Source organism: Chlamydotis macqueenii, chromosome 27 (genome assembly GCF_036417535.1).
Source record: "Chlamydotis macqueenii isolate bChlMac1 chromosome 27, bChlMac1.mat, whole genome shotgun sequence".
Classification (NCBI taxonomy): Eukaryota; Metazoa; Chordata; class Aves; order Otidiformes; family Otididae; genus Chlamydotis; species Chlamydotis macqueenii.
The window spans coordinates 4,114,320-4,135,231 of record NC_141582.1 but is presented as its reverse complement, the minus strand read 5'-3'; the positions used below and the strand labels follow the sequence as shown (position 1 = coordinate 4,135,231).

The 20,912-nt window shown below is 53.0% G+C and overlaps 1 protein-coding gene across 2 annotated transcripts in view; it reads left to right on the top strand.

Moving 5' to 3' along the window:
- Positions 1-20,912, top strand: part of ZMAT4 (zinc finger matrin-type 4) — a 59,497-nt gene that overhangs the window by 29,687 nt on the left and 8,898 nt on the right. For both annotated transcript variants that reach the window (XM_086767908.1, XM_086767907.1), the window contains 2 exons: positions 4,928-5,084; positions 12,882-13,109. In XM_086767908.1, the coding sequence (XP_086624034.1) occupies positions 4,928-5,084; positions 12,882-13,109 (385 nt within the window). The remainder of the gene's footprint in view (positions 1-4,927; positions 5,085-12,881; positions 13,110-20,912) is intronic.

The window sequence follows — 20,912 nt, the reverse complement described above, 5'->3', positions numbered from 1 at the left end:
CATTTACAGAGGACAGAACTGTCGAGGACGTCCCTGGCGCTGCCCGGTGACCGCTGCCACGCGCGGGGCGCAGCTGCCTGGCCCAGTTGGGTGGGAGCCAGTCCGTGCCACACCGGCTTCAACGAGCATGAGAAACATCCGTAAAAACAATTGTGTTTCTATGTAGGCAGATCTGGAACTGAAAAGGGAATATTGGCCATTTTTGGATCAAGACCTGCCCTGTACACGACCGTACGCCGTTGGGTTTGTGTCCCTTTGACCGCAGCGCCGAGCGCACTGTCCTGCCCGCGGCAAGGGGAGGGCGAAGCTGCTGCCCTTGCGGGGTCTCAGTGCCGTGGCTTAGGAGCAGCGTTTGCTGCCTGACCTTTCAGCGAGGCGACGGCAGTGTTTGCTGCCCTTTGGGGGCTCTCAAAATGCTCTGTGTTCCCCAAACCTGTTATCCTTTCCCAGTGAGGAGTACGGGGCGTACACAGCTGGTCGTGCCCTGGGTAGCAACTCGGTTCTTGGGCTGCGCATTATTGTTTTAAATTTTTTTTTGTGGAGGAAGGGAAAAGCCTCACGTCTTTGGTGTACTGAGGGATTGCTGACCTTTCGTTTTAAATTTCCGCTTAACATTTCGGCTGAAAGTGATCTAAGAAGGCTGCAGCCGGTGTCAGGGCCTTGCTGACGTTAGGAGTCACATCCTCCAGTCCCGGGATGGGTGAATCAGTTCTCATCAGCCTTTTCTCATTACCTTTAAAAAATAGGACCCCTTCTGATGATCAGGACAAACGTGATGAAAAGTTCTGATGTGCTATGAAACACATCTTGGGGACGGGAGAAAAGCCTTCAGATTCTGTCTGGCCCTGTTAGTACTGTAAGATAGTAAATGGCTTTAGCCAGCGAAATCTTATTTAAAAAGGAAAGGTCACAACAGCAAGGGTGCGTTGTTTAAGGGCAGCTAGCAGGATGTGGGTTGTCGCTGAGGTACCGCGTGTCCTGCGAAGCGGCGCTGGCGATGGTTGAGCCCACAGCTCTGCCTCTCTGAGGCACCAACGATGCTGGCGGCTGCCTCAGAGGCTCGGCTTCAGTCCTCCATCAGCGAGGAAATCACAGGTTTTGTAGCTTCTGGGGCAGAACTTACTGCTTGCTGTAACTCCTCCTGCGCGGTTTGGATGCCCGTGGAGCCCAGCTGCCTGCGGCTCCATCCCTGCCAAAGCGGGGACGTGGGACACATGCCTACCTTGTCAAACACACCCCTTCCTTAACGTAGGGCTGGCTTTTCTTTGGAGAACATACAGATCCTAAGATCCTCCGAGAATTAATGAGCGTTTCAGATTTAGATAGCCATCAACTGGTAATTGTTCCGTGCTTGTACCAGAAACACAGGCTCCAGAGTGGAAGTGGTCTGAATTTCACACAGAGCGTTACGGAAAATAGCTCTTTAGCAGCAGCCCCCTCTTCATGCGCAGAAAATGATCTCAAATTTAGAAGATGCTTTGCAGCGCCTTGAGTGCTGTTTTATATTGCTGTATTTCAGGGGTTTGTACAATCTTTATTCTTAGTAAAACCTAGGAAATTAAGACAGCAGGTTTGTATCTGTGGAATGAAAATCCTTCCTTTTCCTGAGGATTGCTGAAGGAACACCCAGCAAAGGACTGCAGCCGCCTGGCCCTGTGCGGGGATTACACCTTTTAGCAGCTTGTTAACAGGCGACTGAATAGCTGCAGTTAATTCTGTTGGATGTGGAGACTTGCTTTGAAGTTTATAAGCTAGGAAGAGAAGCGCTGTAAATTAGACTGGCTCAACACGGGGCTAGGGAGTGGGAGGGAAGATGAGCGATGGTAACGTTGGGAAATGGGTGCTATCTCCGAGCCCTGGTATGTTTTGTTGTGCTTTGGTTTATGCAGGGATGTTCGCCCCTGTCAGTGCTGCAAAGGTTAGCAAGAAGGGATCGTCTGGAGGAGGCTGCAAAAACGAGTGGTGGAAATAGTCCTTGCACGTTGGCTGGCTTTATGCAGTGTGGGGTTAGAGTTCCTTGTGTGGGTTTTATGGAGAATAAATTGAGATGTTAGTGCCTATTTACTGCTGCTGCTTTAGCCTGAGCTGGGTGCGGGAGCAAGGGGAATGGCAACGAGAGAAGGATGGGTGCGCGCGTGGGGCAGAGCATCCCTGGGGATGGAGGGGTGCATGTGTAGGGCAGAGCATCCCTGGGGATGGAGGGGTGCGCGCCGGGGGCAGAGCATCCCTGGGGATGGAGGGGTGCGTGCCGGGGGCAGAGCATCCCTGGGGAACGCGCACCTGCCCCGAGCGGGCTGCGGGTTGGCTGGGCCCTGTGCCGCAGCTCTGGCTGGGCTCACCCCGCCGTCTCGCCCGGGTGTCCTGATCGACAAGCGATGTCACTGTACCAGCCGGCTGCACAGTCCTGTCAGCGCAATGTCATTCAGCGGGTGACAAAGGACACCTGGATCGCGTTCCCCCACCCTATCTGGTTACTGGTAGAACAGCCACTGACAAATGAGAAGGCATAATTACCCTTCAGGGCTGCGTCCGGGGCGAGCGCCTGGGCGGCGCGGGGTGCTTGGCGATGGAGGAGGGAAGGGGGCGATTCTGGTGATGAGCGCTACAGACCTGGGTGAAGCTCAGGAACCCTCCAGCCTGGACATCTCCTGTGTCCCGCTAACGAAGAGCAGTGTTTAGTGTGTGAGAAATGGCCGGCTGCTGGAGAGCAGAGGTCTGTTGTACTTTGTGCAGAGGCTGGGGTGCTCAGACCCCCCAGGAGATTGGGGACGCCCCTCTCCTGCGGGAGGGTGCCAGTTTGGAGGGCAAATCCCCGTCCCGGCTTCGAGGTGCTCACCCAGAGACGTGGGTGAACTTGGATAAGCTCAGCAGCGAACTGTGGATCGGTGTAAACGGGACCTTGGGCTCTAAATAAGGTGTCTGAGGGGGTTTAAAATTTTTTAAATTTCTTTTTTTTTTTTAATGGCACTCTGTCTGTGAAAGTAGATTGGAAAGGAAATAATGTGGCTGAGGCGCAGACCAGGCAGAGGAAGAGACCTTGGTGCGCAGACGCTGGAGTGTAGCAGCTTCTCCAACGAGCTCTGTTGGAGGCTCTTTATGTGTTACCACCGCTGGTGATCAATAGAGTCTGGGAATTTTTACTCTGCTCTTAACTTTCAAGTGATTTCTCTTTGAAGACATAAAATATCTTGAGAGAAAAAGAAGTGCAAATTACACTCAGAACACTTATCACCTCTTGAGATTTCTCCCTAAGGTTTAAGTTGATTTATAGTTAACAACAAAACAAAAAAAGTAATGAAAATTGGTTCGTGTTCTAATCGTGCTTATTTTGGGGGAGAAAATGACCTTCAGTAGCGGGTCGGGTGTTGACTGTGCAGTTGGTTCGCTCCCAGTTATTGCAGAGCCCCTCTCCTGCCCCACGGCTGCTGGGGGGCTCGGGGGCATCCCCAGGGCTTGGGGCCACGGCGCTGGAGCTGCGGCGTTGGAGCCGTGTCACGCGTTTGCACGGGGGAGCCGAAGAGCTGGGCCCTTCGCTCTGTGTGTGAGTGCAACTTGACATTTGCAAACGGGATCTGGCTTCTGGGCTGCATCTGACTGTGCCTTGTCCTCCGCGGTCCCTGCAGGGTGTCACCGGCTCCGGCCGAGCCACGCGCTTTGTGTCCCACGGGGACGGCCAGCACGAGAGGGTCGTGTGCCCCCACGAGCGCCTGGGTCTTTCCACGGGGATGAGCTGCAGAATGCATCTACGGCTTGTGGGGAAGTGGTTGTGAAATGAAGATTGCATCTTCTAAAGCGGGGTATTTTCTGGTTTGGCTGTGTAGCAGCAGTTGGAATACTTGCTTTTAAAAAAAAAAAAAAGGAAAAGTGCTCAACTGTCTCCAGATGGCTTGTCACCGGAGGGAGTTTTGCCCTGGCACAGGGGCCAGGTCTTGCCCAGGGAAGGGACCAGGATGCTGATGCCCACACGCAGCGGGCCACGTCCCAGCGCGGGAGGGGCCGTCCTCTGCGCAGAGGAGTGTTTTTCAGCAGAATTTGTAAATCGTGCTGTGTGCTGAGAGGCCATGTATATACGGCCCTAACTCCGATTCCTGCGTCCTTTCTGGAATGAATTGAATAGCAAGTTGTGACTAAGAGTGCAAAGTGCTTTCCCCTGCTCGTTTGTTGTCTGCATGTTTACCCTTGAATCGGTGGAAGCTGTTTGTTCGTAAGCACTTGCTGGCAGCAGCAGCCGCGTTTTGCTGTCAACGTCCAGCGCAGGGGCTGCGGGTGAGCTCTTCTCCCCAGCCCTCCCTGCACTCAGCTTCCCGCTGCTGGGCAGGGTGCCTCCGCACCCCTGCTCAGCCGAAACCCCGTCGGAGCGCGGAGCGATCCCGGCAGAAGGCTCTGGGCCTGGGATGTGGTGGTGCCAGTAGCCCGGGTAACGGCAGGCGTCGGGGGCGATGATGGGCTGAGTGGTGCCGGGATGAGATGTGGGGCAGGGCTGGGAGCTGCTGCGGGATCCGGGACGTACGGCAGCACAGGCAGCACTGCGGCTTCTGTCGCAGGGAGCAGGCAGCCTTCAGCCCAACCGCTCCCCCTCACGGGGCTTGCGTAGAGTAGGAGGTCTGAGCGCAGGAGGTCTGGCTGGGCAGGCCAGCTTTTATTCCTACAAGAATATCCATAGCGAAGATTGGAGGCAATATTCTCATTAAACTGGGATTTACATGTAAAAGTAAAGATGCAGTGATTAGTAACTGTGAGAAGTGGCCCCTGCTCGTATCGCTGCAGCCAGGAGAGGCTCTTGCTGGTACGGACATACTGAATGGCGGGGGAGCCCCTTGGAGAGCATGGCCTTGGCGTGACAACCTGGATTCCTCTCTCCTTCCTCCGTGACTGTGCGTGGTGGGCTTACACACCTCTTTTTGTCTGTGTTTTTGTCTCCACCCAGGGCAGCGATGGTGACTCGGTGGATAAGAACAAATGCTGCACACTGTGTAACATGTCCTTTACCTCAGCAGTGGTGGCTGACTCGCACTACCAAGGGAAAATCCATGCCAAAAGGTTAAAACTGTTACTAGGGGAACAACCAGCGTTGAAGGCCACAGGTAGGTCCAGGGTCCAGCGCGGGGCACAGCAGGAGGGTCCGGCGCGGGGCGGAGCGGGCTCGCTGTGCCGAAGCGCTGGCTCGGTGCCTGCGCGGCGGAAAATGGATAGCTGAGTGGTGAAGGGCAGCGGAGCCGCTATTCGTTTGTGTTGCTGTCATAACAACCTTTAAAAATTGCTGATGCTCATTATTGTCTGCTTTGTTCACGTACGTCAGTGGTTTATCAGCCGGGGCTGGCCCTCGCGCGAGAGTCCTATCTCTGACTCCATGCGTCTGAAACGGTTTGCTCGGCAGAAGACAATCTCTCCTCTGGGCACGAATAGCCAAGCCTGGCTTTAATTATCATAAGTTATTCAACAGCTCAGCTAATGTGTTTAATAAACCTTTCGTGTTACTGTACAGAACAGAATATAATTTGCTTTTTACCTCAGAGGGAAATCTGGTCTTTAAAAACCGTTGGATCGATTTTCTTTTGATTTTTGCTCAGATGGGTTCTCGTGCTCTCTTCCACAGTGGTTCCAGTAATGCAAGCCTATTAACTTCCACATTTAAAAACTCAAATGTTGGAATTGGATAATTTAACCATCTTATTGTTTGCTTAACTGTAAAGCCCCTGCGAACTGCTAATATACTGTGAAACAAAACTTCCTGTGTGGTTGTTGGGCCAGAGGATGCTCGAACAAAGTATTCTTTGTGCGGGCCAGGCGGGATAACTGGGTGGTGGTCCCGCGGCCAGATGTGTTTCGGAATTACTGCTGGTGACACTTCCCTCAGAACAGAATATAAATTCAGCTGTGCGTTTTGCATCCTGCCTACCACGATGTGCATAAATCCTGAATGTAATTAAACAAGGAGGGGTCGGCTCTCTGTGCGTGGTGGTGTTGCTTTTTTAAGTTTACGGACGGTAGATGCTGATGCACAGAGTATCCTTTGTCCTTTTCCAGGATTGGCTTGGGAATCGCTACCCCCTTTGCCTGCGGGAGCATGGGGAGCGGCTGTAGATGGCGACTGGCGTGCTGTAGCCAGGGGCGCGCGCTCTGGGCGGGTTAAGTGGAGAGCTGGCGAGTCCCTGAGGTGCTGAAGGAACCTGCCCGGTGCTTTGGGTGCCGGGTGTGAAACCCGGGGAGCCGCGGGTGGCAGGGGGTGCTGGCGGCTCCTGGCCATCCCCACAGTGAGCCAGGAGCACGGATCTAACGCGAACTGATGTGGTGATTCGCAGCTGAGTCACTGCGGGGCTCCTCAGGCTGCTCTCTGCAGCTGGCGAGGGCACTGCGAGAAGCGCCGTACTCGTTTGTGGTGTTCAGCTGTCCGGTGCTCGCCTCCATGCTCAAAGCCCCATCCCTCCCGGGCAGCGTCCCAGTGGTTTATCCTCCAGTACCAAAGGGCCTGCTGCAAACCCTTGGGTTTCTGGTCAGATCCAGGGGAGTTTCTGAGGGTCCTGGGGGTGCTGGATTGCCGGGAACAGACCACGGACCCATCGTGTAAGTCAGTGATTCACCTGGCAGCGGGAAAGGAGTCGCTGTTTTCACCCCCGGGACGGGAGCTCCTGGGTCTGGCGCTGTTGGGACGGGTCGGAGGGAGCAACGCAAGGCCCGGGCTCTGCCTGCGGAGCTGGAGCCGTGCAAAGGCCAACGGACAAACCGTGGGCAGCGGTTCCTGGTCGATGGCAGGAGGGATCTCGGTGATCTTGGTGCAGCAGGTGTGGGTGGAGATCTCGGATTCTGGTGAACCAACGTTTGCTAATAAAATCAGAGCTGTGTGTGGACTGGGAGCAGGTAGGTGAGAACAAATTGTACCCGCTGGTGCCGAGGCTGGCTCACCGTGGGGTCTGTGCTGGACCAGGCAGCGATCGCCCTGCCATGCTGCTCGTGGGTGCGGAGGCAGCAGGGCCCTGTCGAGGCAGAGCTTTCCAAGACCTGCAATTTTACATTTTTGTCTAATTTTTTAATCACCTGGCTCAGCCTCACAGAGGCTCTCGGTGAGCTGCACTGCGTGCTCCGGGAGTGATGGGCTCTTCAGCTGCAGTAATCACTGGGACTGGGAGCGACTGGGAGGAGCCCCCGTCCCCGGGGCTTCACACACGTCTGTGTGCTGGGACGAGCCATGGTTTGTTTTCCCTTTGCTGTTCTCAAAGGAGGTAAATAACATTTAATACAGGATTAATCTGCTCAGAACTTAAACTGCTAACTTGCAGCGATTAAGAAGTGTTGGTAATCACCAGTGCATCCGTCGCTGCCGAGGGATCCAACCCTCCTGGAGCCGCGGGGAGGCAGGAGTCGGGTGCTGGCTGTTTGGGAGGCACGCGCTCGTGCTTGCGGCGTAACTGGTTGGCATCTTTAGAAGAGATCAGACTGCTGTTCTGATCATAACACGGTAATCCTTCCGATGGTTAGATGAGTTGGATGTTTATTGGTGTTTCCCTAAGATGTTAAGCGTAAGGTACTTTTAAACTTTCATGTATGATAAAAAAAATGAGACTCTATACAAATATTTGAACTCTCATAATCTTTTAATTAAAAAAAAAAGAAGCTTAAAGTGTTTTCAGAGTTCCCCAAGTGCTTTTATCGTGGCTGGGATTAAGCACGCACAGTTAATCTGAAAAGGCTTTTTAGTGGCAATAGGCAAGTGAGAGTAGGTAACAGCCTCCAGATCGCAACGTCTGATCTCAGCCTTGCACAGAAATTTGTTCTGCTACCCTGAATTGCTGTGAAATTCTGTGTTAACCGTTTGCTTAATTAGTGGGTCTCTGTGTAAAGGGAGGAAAGAATTAGTGAAGTTCTTTGCACAGCTGTCTTTGCGGGAGTAATTTCGTTCACACAGACGTGCAGCGTAGCATCTCTTGAAATTGCGCAGTAACAAAATTAGTTTAGGGGACAAAATGAAGACTAATGAATGCAGTTGAAACTACAGGGGAAATTTGGGGAGAATTCTCAAGCTGTTTGAAGAGCAGCTTTTTCCAGTAAAAAAAAAAAACAAACAAAAGCATTGAAAAATATGTAATACTCTCAGCGAAGGTGAAAAATTGAAAAATGCCTGCGCCTGGAATTTTGTTCCTGGAGGCATCGGCTCTGAGACGCGCTGTGCCGCAAGGCTGCTGCGGGACCTGCAGCCGCTGCCGGCAGCCAGAAATTCCCTGCGGCTGCACCTCTGCAGAGCAGCTCCCCTCCGAGCACCGTGCCCTGCGCTTCGCCCTGGGCTCGCGTCCCTTCCAGCCGAGAGGCGGCAGTGGGAAGGGTTTCTGCAGGCGCCCTGCTGCTGGCATCCCGCGTGTCCGGGTGCTGAGCATCCTTCCTGCCAGCAGCGTGGTGCCTGGCACTGCCCAGTGCTGAACCTGGGAGCGGCTCGCGGCCTCCCCAGCGAGTTTCATGCTGCAGGACGAAATGTTCGTCTCACCTCTGCTGAACCGGTGAAGAGCAGACTTTCTCCTTGTCACCATGGAGGCTTCATCCATCCTGAACTCTGGGCAGCCTGTGCTCTGCACGGTGTGTGAGGCGGTGGAAGACACAGCATGCATCCCGCGCTGCCCTGAGGGTTCTCTTCCCCCGTGCTCCTGCCAGATGATACAGGTGCGCGTTCTGGTCACCTTGAGCTGCAGCATCTGTCACCTGCCCTCGGGAGGGCTCGAATCTGGTTGGTGGATGCACGTGGACACACTAGCGACTGCGTTCTGCCTCCACACAAGCCACCGCTTGATATTCTGGGTTTTCTGCCTCTCCAATCCCGTAGGAAATTACATTTATTCTCAGTCATCTTAGAGTTACACCTTCCCTTTCGCTTTTATCATCTTAATGAGATACAGATCTCTCACTTCTCTGCTGGTGCTTTCAGGAGAGGGAGAGGTGCTTTACCAGTCGGGTTTTTCGCAATAGGAAGGCGGTGTCTCGTCACTACGGTGAAATATTTGTGATCTTTTCTGCTGCCCCTGCTGTACAAGGCTGTATCCCTCAGCGGCTTTGTCATCACCACTGCTGATGAATCTCTGCAGTCGTTTCCAACATCTGTCAGCTTGCATCCCATCATCGGAGGAGTTATAAAACAGAGAGTTGTGGGGGAAATAGCTGCTGCCTGCCTAGATCAGAGCGCAGGTACCTGCTGGTGTGGTTTAGGGAAGGTGGCGATTGGCCCTTTGGCACTGGCAGTGCCACACAGCCGCCGTGTGTCACGGTTTTGGGAGGCGCCGTGGGGCTGGGGCTCGTGTGCGCCAGCTCCCGCGAGGGGAGATGCCAGCGCTGGAGTCCCCTGCGCTCGGGGTGAGGAATGATTTTGCTGGCAGGAAAAGTTACCTTGGCTCTTTTACCTCCTCTAGTTCCTGTGTGGGGTTTGCGTTTCCAATGTGCCGAAGGGGACAGGGTAGTGGCTTCTAGGTTTGGGTGTGAGGATGCGCCCGGCAGCAGCTGGAGCCTGCCTCGGTCCCAGGTTTAGCCTCTGAAGAAAACCTAATTTCTCCCATGCCCCCTTGTCGTGGCTCGGTTACTTTCCCGTTCTCTTGCTCAGATCCTGGAGGGTGGCACTGATGAAAAGCTGGGTGCTATTTAAATACAGCTATGAATAAAAAGCTTTGCATGCAAGGAATAAGTCAAACATTAGTTCACTGCCAGAGTGCTAAAGTGTTTCTAACTTTGTATTTTGCTTCTTGCGGCAACGTAAGGCTTTCTCACTTCCCTCCCACAGCGAAGGGGAACGTAAGGCAGACTGTCATGAGCTATTTAGCATTTGGAAATACTTGAAATAGTCAAACCAGCAGCTTTTATGTTTGTGTTTTTGATGGAGAAACACTTTTAACATTTGACGTTTTGTGAGTGTTTATTATTAATTTTCGTGTCGCTGCTCAAGGAGTGATGATATTTTCTCTTCTGTAGCAGTTATGTAGCGCATATCAAAATGATAAATCCACATTTGTGGAGAAGTCACCTTTCATCTGTTTCTCTTCAGGGAGATTTGGAAGACACGGGATGTTGTCATTAATTGCCGGGCTGGATGCAGCACACCTCAGGGCTGGTGGTAGCTGTAAACGGAACCTGAGGGATGTGCCTTTATGAGAAAATATTTTGTATTGGGAGTGCTAAAGGGAAATCCCTGCCTCGTGGGGAGCGCCTGTGCGACGCGGGCGGGGGGTCCGACACTGGGTCTGTGCCGGGTCTCTGCCCTGGGGGCTGCAGCCCATGGGACCGGGAGAGCCAGGTGTTGTGGTGGGCTTGGAGCAGGGCTGGGGTGGGCATGGGCGGGTCCGGTGCAGTCCCCCAAAGCAGGTGAGCCCAAGCCACCAGCCTCACCGAGAGGGGCTCAGACACACAGCCACGGGGCCACTGGTCCAGCCGATGGCTGAGCAGCAGAGGATGCTTCAGTCAGGTTTCTTTAGTGAGCGGGAGACGTAACTGCTCTGGACACCACCAGCTCTGTGAACTTCAGCCTCCCTGGTTCCCCTTGGGCGGCAGCTAGCATAGAAACGAGGAGAAAGCTGACCAAAAATCGGATAGATTTGACTTCAGAGCCCTGGGGCCTGGAGAGCGGCAAGTCAGATATATCACAGAGTTCCTGGACTGCTGTAGTAGTGGGTTGTTTGTACTGGTCCAGATGCCCAAACGTCTCTGCAGCCCAGTGCCAGCACTTCACCTGTGCCCCGGTGCGCTCAGCCCAGTCCTGGGGAGCGGCAGAGGGCTGGGCCCCCACGGCATCGCCGGGGCTGTGCCGGGCCCGGTCCCCACGGCATCGCCGGGGCTGTGCCGGGCCCGGTCCCCGTGGAGCTCCTCGCTGCTGGGAGCTCCTTGGGGTGCCTGGCAGTACTCGCAGAAACTCGAGAACAAGTTACACTTGCCTTTTGCGAGTTGAGCATACGCAAAGATGGGGTAATCTCAGTTTGGACAGGCAATATTGCAATTTCCCTGTTTTCTTCATCGCTGTGTGTTGGCCCTGGCTTGGCTCTTTGGTGTGCCCGCACCATTTGTGTTGCAGGCAGCTCGGAGGGGCTAGGGGCAAGTCTCTTGTGCTGGAACTGTAGGTGTTAGAAAAGATGTTGGTTTTACGACCCAAATACATCCAGGCCTTCCTGGGCCCTGCCTGCTGCCCGCCAGCTCCGTTGGGAGCGGTTTTTCGGGAAGCGGCGCAGCAGCTGCTGACCCCGGCTGCCTGGGCAGAGCCGGGATGTGTCCGAGCGCAGCCCTGGCCCCGGCTCGCTGCACGGGGGGGTCGAGGCAGAGGAAGGTGTTTGCTTGGTGGGCATTGTGCTTGGTTTCTGTCTGGGCTGGTTAGATGGAGGGCAGGCAGTGGTGAGGCAGTGGAATTCTCTGGTGGGGTGAAACGGATCCGAACGAGCAGGTGGGCGGGCTGCGAGACAGCCAAACGAGGAGAAGAGCGATCTTCTGCAGGAGCTAATTGTGTCATCGCTTTATTAACTAACCCTGAGGGAGCTGGCGTTGGTCGTGCTGGGCGGAGCGCTGCGGGCAGCAGCAGAGGCCGGGAAGTGTCTCCGGGTGTTTGTCCTGAGGCGGCCGGGCGAGGAGGGTGACGGTGCCTCAACCAGCCGGCCAGGCTGTGAAACTCCGATACCTTGGCGGTTGTCATCAAAAACAATAGAGGCTTATAAACGCCTGGAAATGGATAAGGCTGTCAGTAACGCTATATGTAAGATACGGTTTCCTTCAGGAGAGTTAATAGGCATCCCTTCTCCAGCAGGTCAGGGGAAGACTTATAACAGCATTAATTTTCTTGAGCCGTGAAGTCAATCACAGTGGGCTTCAGCCGTAATTACACCTCTAAATAGATGGTTGTTTTGCTCGCTGCTGCCATTCCCGGTATCAGGCGCTGAGGTGGGTTCCTCACTTCCCAACCGTGCTCTCGATGGAGCCTGTGATCAAAGGAGAGCGATTGAGCTCCGCTGCACCACCTTCACATTTGCCTATTCTTGCATCACAGAGAGCACGGTTTGTTAATTATTTAGAGAGCAGGCATTTCATCTGGAAAGGAAAAGAAAAGGAAAACCACATAAAAGGGAATTTTTGAATGAGGTGTGATAATTAGGTACTAGTCATTGTGTATCTTTGTATCCCGGTGTTATCTGAGCTTTACTTTAAACTGGTTTTCCGTGGCTTTGTGACTTATCTTGTACAAAGCAGGAAAACTGTGGCAAACTGGATGCAGCTCATTATGTAAAGACTAATCACCTACTTTCCTTTGAGATTATTAGAGGATCGTCCTTGCGTTCCCAGGTGGCCTCCTGGTGAATATGAGGGGAGATGGGATTAAATTGAGGTTGTGGGCACCTGCCAATTCACAATGTGAGGATATTTGAATGAGGGGATGGACTATTGAATATTTTTTTTTCATCTGTGACAATGTACAATCACCACTTTCCCTGTTCTTTCTGAGACCAGATAAATTGAAAAATAAGAATCCAGAGATAATGATAGATCTGTCTCTGTATCTTGAGAAGTAGATGGCTTCGCTCATCTTGTTTATTCTCCGCTGGCAGTTTTTCCTGGAAGCAGCAATTTCAGCAGGATAAGTTTAGCAGGTTTAGTCACAACAGCCATGAGCCGAGTAACTGCAACGAGAGCATCCTCCTTTCCCAGCTAGTGAAGCGCAGAGAGTTGAGGAACAGTCCTGTGCTGTCCTCTTATGCTGCTTTTTTTAATGAGAAATGATAGATTTCCGTGCAGTGCCATCCAAAATATCCAGTGGGACCCTGTAACTGCTGCTAATTATACCCCGTGTGTAAGGTGGGATCTGCCTCAGGGGCTGCTGTTACTCAGACAGCGACGCTGCCCTGGAAAAACTCATGTCTGCGTGTTTCCTTTTACAGAAACCGCTCTGAGCTCCCTAAAGCAGCCGCGCACAGAGAGTGCCCCAGTGGCACCGTCGCCGCAGCAGCGCAGGGACTCGGACAGGTACTGCCAGCTCTGCGCAGCCTGGTTCAACAACCCCATGATGGCACAGCAGCACTACGACGGCAAAAAGCACAAGAAGAATGCAGCCAGGGCCGACCTCCTGGAGCAGCTGGGCAAGACCCTGGACCTGGGAGAGCTGAGAGGTGAGAGCACCGGGGTGCGGCGAGCGAGGCCCTGCTCCCCGAGGGGTCTGGTGACCGCGGCAGAGGTGTGCTGGCCTGCTGCGGTCACTGTTCCTCTGGTCAAGCGCTGCAGGGCAGACCACGATGCTCTTACTGCTTCATGAGGTTCCCGCTACCATAAAAGAAATCCCCTCCTCTGAGATGGCACTGCTGTTTTAGCAGCATCCTTTAAAAGTTGTTTCCTAGGTATTTCTTTTGCCTTTTCCTAAAATAGTCCCTTCCATTAGCACACGCTTCTGTCCTCCAGCAAGTGCGGACCATCCCTGTGAGCTGGGGGAGAGCAGTCAGAGCGCTCAGCCCCATGGGGAAGTGGGGATGGGATGTTTGCTGGAGGCAGAGCACTCCCTACGTCTCCCTGATGGAGAGCGGGGCATTAGCTGTCTTCTGTGGTTTAATTAGTGCTTGGAAAACACCACTGGCCCTGGGTCAGCGGCGGAGAAGAGGAACAGAGCATTTGCTGTGGGTGTGTTAAACACAAGTTATCTGCGTTCACTGAAGGGAGAGCGCCTGTCCAACCGTCCTGGAGGGGCTCCAGCACCCGTGGGGTCCCTGTGGGGCCTGTGCCCTGGGGTCACCCAGATTTGGGCCTTGCACCCCTCTAGGAGGGAGCCCCCCCTCATGCAGAGCCACAGCCTGGCCGGTGGCTGCAGCTGCCGGACCCTCAAGCATCCCCGGTCCCCCCGGTCCCTCCTGGTCGCGTCAGGCGCTGGTGAGGGCCGGGCTCCGTCCCGCTGTGCCGGTGAATGGAGGTGTGCCAGTCCGGAGCGGCGAGGCTGCGGCTGAGCCCGAGTTCTGGGCAAAAGTGCCTTTGTAATGTAGAGGCGTCGTAACGGGAGGAGGGGTGCGAGCCTGCCGCTGAAAGCTTTCTCTGTGGTCTCGGTTATAATCCTGTACGCACACAAGGTGTTTGAGGCTGGCCGAGGAAAAAGCGCAGGCTTGATTTTCAAAACCGTGCGGGAGGAGGAGTCTGGTTCTCCAGCAAGTCGTTGCATTAACATTTTAAAATACCTTTTTTCTTTCCTCACTGAATTGAAAAAATTCCTTTAAATACTATTGACGATGCAGTATATCATGCATTTCTTGATCTCAAATAAACCTTGTAATGGTGATCCAGACCCTTTGTGTGCTACCTAGCGTGACTCACGATGCCATCAATGATTCATGCGGCTGAGTCACTGCCTGCCGCTGAGAACATGCGGGAAATAAAACCTGGGACAATAACGTGGCAGTGCTTGGTGCTTTGAACTGTGCCAGGCTCGAGAGTGGCTGAGGATGTCATTAACTGTAAATAAATCAATTGTGAAGTGTTTTATGCATTTAGCTTGTGCCTAGGAGAGCTGAAAGTGGAGGGCTTTATGTGCTCCTCCGCCTGTGTTGGTGTTTGGCTTTGCGGTGGTTCTGTGCGCGGTCGGGATTTGCGGCTGACTCCGCATGGTCCTGCCAGTGCCCGTCGGTCGCGGGAGAGGGGTCTGCAGGGCCGTGCCATGGCTGTGCCCGTCCCCGGTACGGGGGGAGCCGGCTTTGCTCCGCTGGTCCGACACCCAGGCCGCTGCTCTGGAGTCTGCGGTTCGCGGGTGCGCGGGGCTTTCTGACGCCGACGGGCTGCACAGCCGCTCGGTGCGCCAAGAGATGTTCGGTGTTCGGCGGTACGTGGCGGGGCTCGCCCCGCTCTGCGCTTGTTTTGCGACCTCGGTGTTCACTAAAATGTAAACTCCTTTCTTTTCCACACTCTCCCCAGTGGCTCCTCCCATCACAACTTAAATATTAATTCTATTTTGACTGCTGTGGGAGACGAGCGTTTGATGCATTGTGTGAGCCTGGAACGAGCAGTGTCAGTTGAAGTACAACATTTCAGCAGCCTTTGATGTTGTGATAATGGCTATAATAAAATATTTATTGATAAATATGAATGTGTATTTGGAGAAATAAGAATAGAGAGATATTTTTGGACAATTGATATTTATAGGAAACAAAAGCATTGATTCTTCTCACCAAGTGCTCATCCTGCAATTTTGAAGTCTTATTTTCTTCTCAGAAATGAGAAAGGGGAGGAAAAAAAAAAGAAACTCCCTAACAGCACCATGTTTCTGGTCATTCGGCAGTGCACGCTGCTGCGCTGGGCAGGGTCCAGCCCGCTCTCTCTGAGCGGCTTCGTGCGGCTTTCCAGCTGTGCTGGCAGAGCCGGCGCAGGACCCTGCTCCGAGGGCTCCCCTGGAAACGCCTCTGCTCTCACTTGTTAGAGGAGCTGAAAGAGGAAGAAATGAGGTTTTTCCCTGCAGAACTGCCTCCTCGGCTGCCGCCGCGCCCCAGCTGAGGGAGCGGGTTGTGAAAAGACAAAAACCGGTGGGTATGGTGACAAACCCCGAATTCTGGGCTCTGCCCCCGACAGCTTGCACCCATTCAGCAGCACGGAGAGAAGCTGCTCTGGCAGAGGCACCGGCGCGGCTCCGTCTGGCAGCTCTCGCCTCCCCGCAGCCTGCACCAGGCTGGGAGCAAACTGCGTTTTTGCTCCATCAGCTCCCATTTCACCGGTTTTCTTTCACGCCTGGCGTTACCCATTGCTGAGTGCTCTTTGGTTCCTCTCTGACGCAGGTGGGCTCTGCAGGGGCCTCGCAGCAGCGACTGGCACATCTCATTCGTGAGGAATTTAATTAATAACGGACCCTGCTTATTTCTGGGGCTGAGCCAAACCCCCCAGCGAAGCGCTCTCACTTTGGAGGCTGGTGCGGCATTCAAAAGTCCGGGCTTGGTTCCGTGGGTTCAGTGTGTCCCATCCTTTCCCATGTGCCCTGTCTGCCTCTGAGCAGAGCGAGCAGACTGGGCGCAGACAAAGCCTCCTCCATCCCACCCGTGCTCACAACCTGCGCCTCTGTGCCTTCTGCGCGACGGCAGACCACTTGCCAAGGCGCCCTGGGCTTGCTTTGGTGCCAGCCAGTAAAACTGGGATTTTGCACAGCGATAGAGATGGATTCAGGGCCAGGCTTGTGTACCTGGAGCTGATGAGATGGGATCCTGTGAACTGCAGGAACGTGAGTCGTCTTCCCGGGGTGCTCGGTCCCCCGTGAACATGAAAAGCAGCAGTCCCCGGAGCAGAGACTGGTGCCTCTTGAGGGGATCGCAGCGTGAATCCCTAAAATACAATGCAGCAGCCTCTGCAGCAAAGCAGAACTGGGACGGCTGCACAGGGATGTTGTCACCTGAAGCCTTTGTGTTTTCAGGTAAATTGTCATAGTGGCAGATGCTGTCTTGAAAAATCAGGCAAAGAGCTGAGTCTCATTTTCCTTCTCAGCTCATAATTTCTTTGTGTGCCATATAAATACTTCTCATTCTGTGCTGTCACTTTCGGTTAGTAAAAAGCGATTTAACAAGTGCTGCCCTGGAATGTGTTTTAATGTGTTTTATGCAGAATGACATTAATGACTTTACCCGTTAATATTTCATTTAATGGATACAGGAGCACATTCAATTTCACATGGATGCGTGTCACGGTGCAGGGGAGGGAATGCTGATGTGCCATGAGGATGCAGGAGCAGATGTGAGCGCAGCGTTTCCAGGCACAGGCTGCTCTGGCTGGGACCCCTTCCTCTGCGGGCTGACGCTCATCCCCAGCACGCGTTGCTTGGGCGCGTTTGTGAAACCACAGTTTCAGCCAAGTTGGCAGCTTCGGTAAGCGCCAGTGAGATCAAATACTGTTAGTTTTTATATTCTGGAGGTGATTCTTTGTGGTTTCATCCTGGTTCACCTAAGGCTAGTTTCCTTTCTAGCGTGGTGCAGCTTCTGGTGTCTTGCCGACCCGACCTCGGCGATGTTTCACTCCATCCGAAACGTACCCGTGTGCGCTGGCAGGTGTGTGGTTCTGCTGAGTGTGAGCGAGTTCACACCATCGGCCCGTTTCCCAGCCGGTAGCAGAGCCGCTGCGGCGGAGCAGCGCAGAGTTGCTCCCATGCTGGACGTGGGGAGGAGGGACGGGATTCCTCCTTGCTCATCATCGTGAGCAGCCTTGACACGCTGGTGGAAAAAAATCAGTGTCCCTGGTTAGGAACTGTAATTGCTGATGGCATTTCCACCTACGCAAATAATTAAGATTCAATAAGGCTGCTGTTAATGTATGCTGTTAAATTAGCTGCCGAGCATTAGAACCTTATTACCTTAATTTAAAGTGTGACCAGTTTTTTTCTTGCCCAGTCCCGGTTTGTGCCGTGCAGGGACGGTGGCGTGGTCCGAGGGCTTGGTCTGCAGCAGGGTGCTAACGCAGCTCCCGTGTCAGCCGCGCGGTGCGTTTTCCATCCCTGTGTTGTGGCACGAGCGTACGTGGTTTCTCACGCCTGTTGGCTTAATAAAGGAAAGGGGAGCTGCCAGCTACAGAGAGAGGCTTTGGCTGTGGAACTGTTCCTGCTGCACCAAGAATAAATTCAGTTAGGAGAGCATCCGTGAGCGTATTTGCAATTTGGTTTTTGTTCCATGCCACATCACGACACGTAAAAATATAGGTGACTGTTTAAATACTTCTGCATCATCTCTTACTTCCTATTGTCAAGTACTCATCTGAATATTTTTGAAATATTTTTAAAAGATGATGTTTAAGTTCATGTTGGGCCGAGTTCCTAGGTGAGATGTGGTGTTTGAGAAAAGCGGAAAGGTTAGCATAGCTGCTGTCTGAAGTCCAAAAAAAGACAAGTGACTTTTTGGGAGTCTGTAGATACAGCTGGGGAATGGTATCCAGCCTAGGCAGTGAATTATGGTAAGCATAAACTGATCAAATTTGAGAAAGCCGTACATTGCTTGTGCTAAATGAATTGTTATAACGGTTTCTGCAAAGAAATAATACAGTGGAAAGTCGAGAGAGACTATTACATGGTACATTAAAACCGTTCCTAAAGAGCACAGCAGCCCGTGGTGAGGATCCCAGAACTCTGGGATTTTAAGCTGAGCCTTTCAATTAAGCTTGGCATGGGCTGTTCAGATCTTCAGGGAAGTGAATCAGTGCAAAGCAGAAACCTGACCGCAGGGACTCTAGAATTTGCTGTTCCGTTTTTTTCTAGGAGGACAGGAGAGGAATTACTTGAGCATCAATGCTTTCCTGTAACGCCGATGTACCTGTAACGTCAGGGATGCTACTGCAGCCCTGCTGCCAGGGGAGTTATTAGGATGTTAAAATATAAAAGAGGGGAGGAGAGAAGAACCCACTCTCTGGCACTCGGCATGCTAAGGGAGACAGCACAGGCTCTGGAAACACTGAAGTCTGCGTTTGTGTGCGTATTCGTGTCGGGTTTTGCCCTCCGTACCAGCAGTAAGAGCCCCCAGGTTGCGATCCCCCCCTCCCAGGGACGTCCAGGAGGGGAACAGGCGTTTAACGCGCGTTTGGCTGCGCTCTGTTTTCTCGGTGGAAGCATGTTAGACAAGGCAGGGAAGTGACTGTTTCTGTACCTCTGCTCTGCAATCGCTGTACTCTTTTCCCAGGGTGGAAGAATAATGGAGTTAAATTGTAGGTACACTACCAGGAGAAGCCCCATCCTGTCCCAGGGACTCTGCCGTGCTCTGATTTGTACCGACCTCCTGGTCTTGTTGCCAGGTTTGCTCCATTTGTAGAAACCAGAAAGTGTTTTGTTTTCCTGCCTTTTGTGCTCACAAAGCGCGGTGGCACTGCCAGCACGGGGCAGGCTGCTCCTCCGCCCCCGGGATGCCGCCAGCGCCCGCTGCCGGGTCTGTGGGCCTGGGGTCTGGGTTGGACCCCTCGGGGCTGTGGTGCAGCCCCTGTCCTCCTGGCCCGGCCAGGGTCCTGCTGAGGGTGTGCCAGCAGCCGGGACGCTGCCCCAGCACAGGGACTGGGAACCTCGGATGTTGCAGAAGGGCAAGGAACTGGTGGTGGTGGTGTTGCAGTTCCTAAAAAAGGCTTTTCATTTCTCCCACAAAACAATAGATTTTGAACCCAGCTAGTGGCTGTCTCTTGGCCCAGGTCATTTCCATACGGAAGGAAAAATAAATTAAAAAAAAAAAAAAATCTGCTTTTGCGTGTGTGGAGGAGCTTTCCTGGCAGCATCATGTTCTTCCGTGATTGCAAAAGTCCTTGAGGAATGTTTTGGGTGAAAACCCATCTAGAAGGGCGAAATAGAACATCCGTGTGTAATAATGACTTGCTCTAGCGTGTGCTAAGCAGGCTAATACCCGCTCCAGAGGGAGGGAGGAGTGTGCAGGGCGCTCAGAATAAATGCCTCGGAAATGGACCAAACTCGGCATTTTCCCTGCAAATCTAAACTGACGTGAATCAAAAATAACATCAGCCGTTTCCACCAGCTGCTGGGCAGCACGCTGCCTTGGGAAAAGGCCCTTTCTCCTTCACCTCCCATTCCGATGGCTGCCTGTCGGCTGGGTTCCTATTTTTAGATTTTCAGCTTTTCAGAGGCGGCTAAGTCTTGATTTCCTTGTCCTGCTGAGAAATGAAAATACTCTCAGCCTTAAGTCATTAAATTATAATTCTGAGACGCAAACTGTTAAATGAGGCAGAAATAATTCTCCCATTTAGTACAATAAATAGTGTTGAGAACGGCGGGGTTTGGAGCGCTCTGGGCATCTCAGGTGGCTGTTTTTCTCGGGCTGCGCTGTGCCGAGATTGTATCTGTAACTCCAGCCTTCTTCCTTAACCCCAGCTTCTTCCCTGGGGCCCTTTAGGACAACTTGCTTTGTTAAAGGGTCTGAAATAACATGGGGTGGGAAGGATGGGATGGAAGAGAAGCCGCAATGACTGTCCCAGTCTGAGTATCAGTCTCCAGCAGAAAACTTTGGTAGCAACGTAACAGGTATTACAAGTTTTAAATGAGCAATTTTTATTATATCTGTAAATCACCTCCTGTCCCTTGCTTTTTTCACTTCACATGGCAATCGATGGAACACGCTTTGGAGAGGTTTCTGAGCTGCGTACACAGAGGTGGCTCTGCTCTTGTCACCATTCTCTGGCGGCAGCGCGAGCCGCCGCAGTCCCGCAGTCCGCGCGCTCTGTGCGGGAATAGCCGTCGCCTCTGCAGCGGGCGAGGGCTGATTGCGGCTGGGCAGGCGAAGCGCAGGCTGATTTTGTTGGGTTTGGTTCTTCAGCTCGGATGTTTTCCAGTGGATGTGCCGAGAGGCTGTTTCTGTGACTTTGCTTATAAATCGCTTTGCGGCGTGCGTTGGAGATGTGCATCAATCTGCTTAATTGCCTGGTTTATTTCTTCCCCACAATCTGTGCCCAGCTCAGAGATTTGTTAGTAGGTTAAAAAAAACCAAACAACCCCAAACCTCCCAAACTCCCACAAAACAAAAACGACAACAAAATTTCATAACATTTCCAGTTTGAGCCCACCGAGACATTATTTCGAGTTCAGCGGTACTCAGCTGGCCAGCAGCAAGAGCAGCAGCCTTATAAATAGCAGTTTGTTTTATTGTATGTGTGAAGGGCTAAAATTAGCACAGCGCTGCTGCGCAGTCAGGGCTGCAGACCAGCATTGCAGCCTAGAGTAAATCCGTCTGGCACCGGAGCTCCCGGCTCCCGGCCCTGGGATGGGCACCTGGTACCCGCGCCAGGCTCTGACCTTCGGACGCAGGCTGCCGAGGCGCTGGCTCGCGGAGAGCAGCGTTCAGCAACGCAGCCGCTTGCTTCGCGGGATACGTCGGAGTTGATGCCTCTGGAGAAAAAAAAAAAAATAAAAAAAAAAATTCCTAAGTGATCTGGCTTGTAAACACGCTAACGAGGAATTGCCCTGAACTGTGCTCACTGCTGAAAAACCAGAG